At 42.6% G+C, this 2,945-nt stretch overlaps 1 protein-coding gene across 1 annotated transcript; it reads left to right on the top strand.

The window, feature by feature from the left end:
- The first annotated feature begins 1,565 nt into the window (after positions 1–1,565).
- Positions 1,566–2,687, top strand: LOC116013210 (chromodomain-helicase-DNA-binding protein 7-like). The gene has a single exon (XM_031252858.1). The coding sequence runs from the start codon at positions 1,566–1,568 to the stop codon at positions 2,685–2,687; it is 1,122 nt and encodes a 373-aa protein (XP_031108718.1).
- The last annotated feature ends 258 nt before the right edge of the window (positions 2,688–2,945 follow it).

Genomic DNA, 2,945 nt, shown 5'->3' with positions numbered 1-2,945 from the left:
TGAACAAGCTTCTTGGGCAAACTCTCTAATGACCGTTCAACTTGAGAACGTGGGATCGTGATGATACACGTGTCAATACCCTATTCGAAGGAAATGCCGAAGCATGCGCTCCAACTTCTCTAAACCGTTTGACATGAAAGGACGGGCCATCAAGATGTGATGGAAAAATGAGTGCGTTTCTCTCTCCTCATTAAATAGCTATTTCATCTTATGGGAAACTACCCTTATCAGTACAAACCTCGACCACGGCTTTATGCCATTTTTGCCCCGTCATTAAAGGGCATTTAAGGGTTTTTGTCTCTTGCTCATAAATTCGCTCCACTTTCTCCAAAATGACCCGATCCACCCGATCCACCATCTCTCACCATATATAACCTCTTGTACCTCTCACTTTTTACCTTTTACCCTCCCAAAAGCACCGTTACCCTCTTAACCCTAAAACCTCTCTAACAACACCAAAAGTTGAGAATCATGTCGTCATCTGGATCAAGTTCTTCGTCTGAAAGTTCAAGTTCATCTTCCGATGAGGTTGCTAATGCTCATGCGCCACCGACAAAACCCTCACCCTCGCCGGAAAAGACACCGGCCTCTCAAGAACCCTTTAGAACACCACAAATTATAACCCGTCCATGTGAAGATGTGGAAGTTTTCAAGTACTTCTCCACCGTTGTTAAAGGTCAGAAGTCAAACCATTGCATCTTCTCCACCGTTGTTAAAGGTCAGAAGTCAAACCATTGCATGGTTAAAGCCGTTGTTAAAGGTCAGAAGTCAAACCATTGCATGGTTAAAGCCGGTTCGATGCTTGATGTCGACGGTTTTCTTGATAAAGTGCTTGACAAAGAGTTTGGAATCGACGGTTTTCTTGATAAAGTGCTTGACAAAGAGTTTGGAAATCACGTTGTGAAGTGTCTTGAGGACGGTAATCTTTACAAGTTTGTTACTTTCAAGCATAAAGCCTGGTATCCCATTGATGTGACACAGTTCTACATTAATGCTGAAATACAAACTGTAAATGGCATTCATGAAATACACTCAGTAGTCAATGGTACTGAGGTTGTGATCACTCATGAAGACATTAGGAGAGTTTTTGACTTTCCTATCTGTGGGGATGGCTTCCATCCGGACTGCTCTGAGAAGAAATATAGCAGAAAGAAGATGTGGAAAAAGATGAAGGGTCATTCTCAACCCTCATCCTTTCCATCTATTTTGAAGAAAAAAATGCTGAAACTGGACTATGAATTTGTCGTAGACATCTTGAATAAGATTGTTGAGAGCAAACAATCTGGGACTAATGATATATCTGACAAGAAGATGCGGATGTTGTGTGCACTTCTGGAAAATTACNACAAGAAGATGCGGATGTTGTGTGCACTTCTGGAAAATTACCCTGTTGATTGGTCAAGGGTGATATTTGACTTTTTAGTAGATAATGTTCAAACAGGTGTTAGTCCTACAACCATATGGATTGTTAAAGTTTTTGGCTATGGATTCATGCTTAGTACTATTCTGAAAGATAAGAAGGTGAATTGCGCATGGGAACTGCCTCCCATAGAACTCATTATCACATGACCTCAAAACCACCTAATTACCTCAAGAGAAAGGCAGATGAACTGGAAGCTGCCTTGCGAAAGGAACAGAAGAAATCACAATCCAAATCGTCCAAAAGCTCAGTTGGACAGGGGGAACCTGAGATGGCTAAAGGTCATGGTTCGGAAGGCTCTACACACCAACCAAAGACACAACCCGAGCCCTCAAAACCAAAAGCCTCCAAACATGCTGAATCCTCAAAGCGCATCGAATCCTCATTCGAGGAGGAGCCAGAAAAGTCATCTAAGAAGCGCAAGGCAAGAAGTTTGGAAGCTGCCCAAAAGAAGAAGTCAAAGAAAGACAAATCTAAACGATCTAAGGGTTCGGATGAGAAGGATCTCACCGAAGTCTCTAAAGGTCGCGAGACTGAAGGGAAGCAAGCCGAATCCTCCCATGAGGAGGAGGCGAAGGCATCAAAAGAGGTCACTAAGAAGAGGAAGGCAAAACAGCTTAAACGTCCGAAAAAGAAACAAAGGACTGATCAATTTGACGAAGTTGAAGTGGAACATGAAACCCAATCAACTGCTGTCTTACCAGCAGAAGAGGAACCGAGGGAAGCTCAATTTGAAGATTGTCACCGAGTTTTTCCTCCTCCTCTTGATCTTTCCAGGGAAGATAGTGATGAGGAAGATCAAATGCCTCTTACTAGGCTACTGAAACCAACGACCCCTCAAATCGAATCACCCTCTGTAACATCTTTCTTGGAATCTTTACCACCTCCCGAACCTTTGATTACTGAATCTGAAAGTCCCATTGCTCCCATGCCCAGAACACAACAGCTGGTTATCACTTTACCACGTAAAAGAAATGAGTCAGGTTCCGAATCAACAATGATAGAGGATGAATCTGAGGGAGATGATGCTGAAGTCTGTGATCAATCTTATCGACCAATGTCTGCGATAGTTCAACGACAAATCACAGAACATTTGTCACCCTCCATGGCCCGTATAATGCTCACTCTTGATTACATTCATCGACACCACCTTTTGCAATGGCCACGTGTGTCAACTATTCCGATTGAGGAGATCCCACCTACAACAACCGAATCTGAAATTCCTGAGTCAGCTCAACAACTTATCCTTCATTCTAACTCCTGTTAGGAACATCATGTAATAGGTTTTGATGATACCAACTGGTAAGTAGAAATCCCCGAGTCTCGACGCATAGGCAAAACGCTGTAAGTTCGACAAGTAAACCAAGAGCGAAAATACAACCGAGTAACTTTGAGCTCAACTCGGAAAATATTTAAGCTTGAGGTAAATTTGTTTAAACATCTTAGAAGTCCCGTGTGTTGTAATCATATAGACAAATCAGAAGAAGGCATGGGACAACACTGGAGGAATAAGGGTCTGCGAGAC

Source organism: Ipomoea triloba, chromosome 3 (assembly GCF_003576645.1).
Source record: "Ipomoea triloba cultivar NCNSP0323 chromosome 3, ASM357664v1".
NCBI classification, from domain to species: domain Eukaryota; kingdom Viridiplantae; phylum Streptophyta; class Magnoliopsida; order Solanales; family Convolvulaceae; genus Ipomoea; species Ipomoea triloba.
Note: the sequence above shows the minus strand (reverse complement) of the source record. Positions and strands in the feature narration are given on the sequence as shown.

Excerpts from the sequence above, each read along its gene's own strand:
- LOC116013210 (XM_031252858.1), top strand. The coding sequence starts at position 1,566 with ATGACCTCAAAACCACCTAATTACCTCAAGAGAAAGGCAGATGAACTG.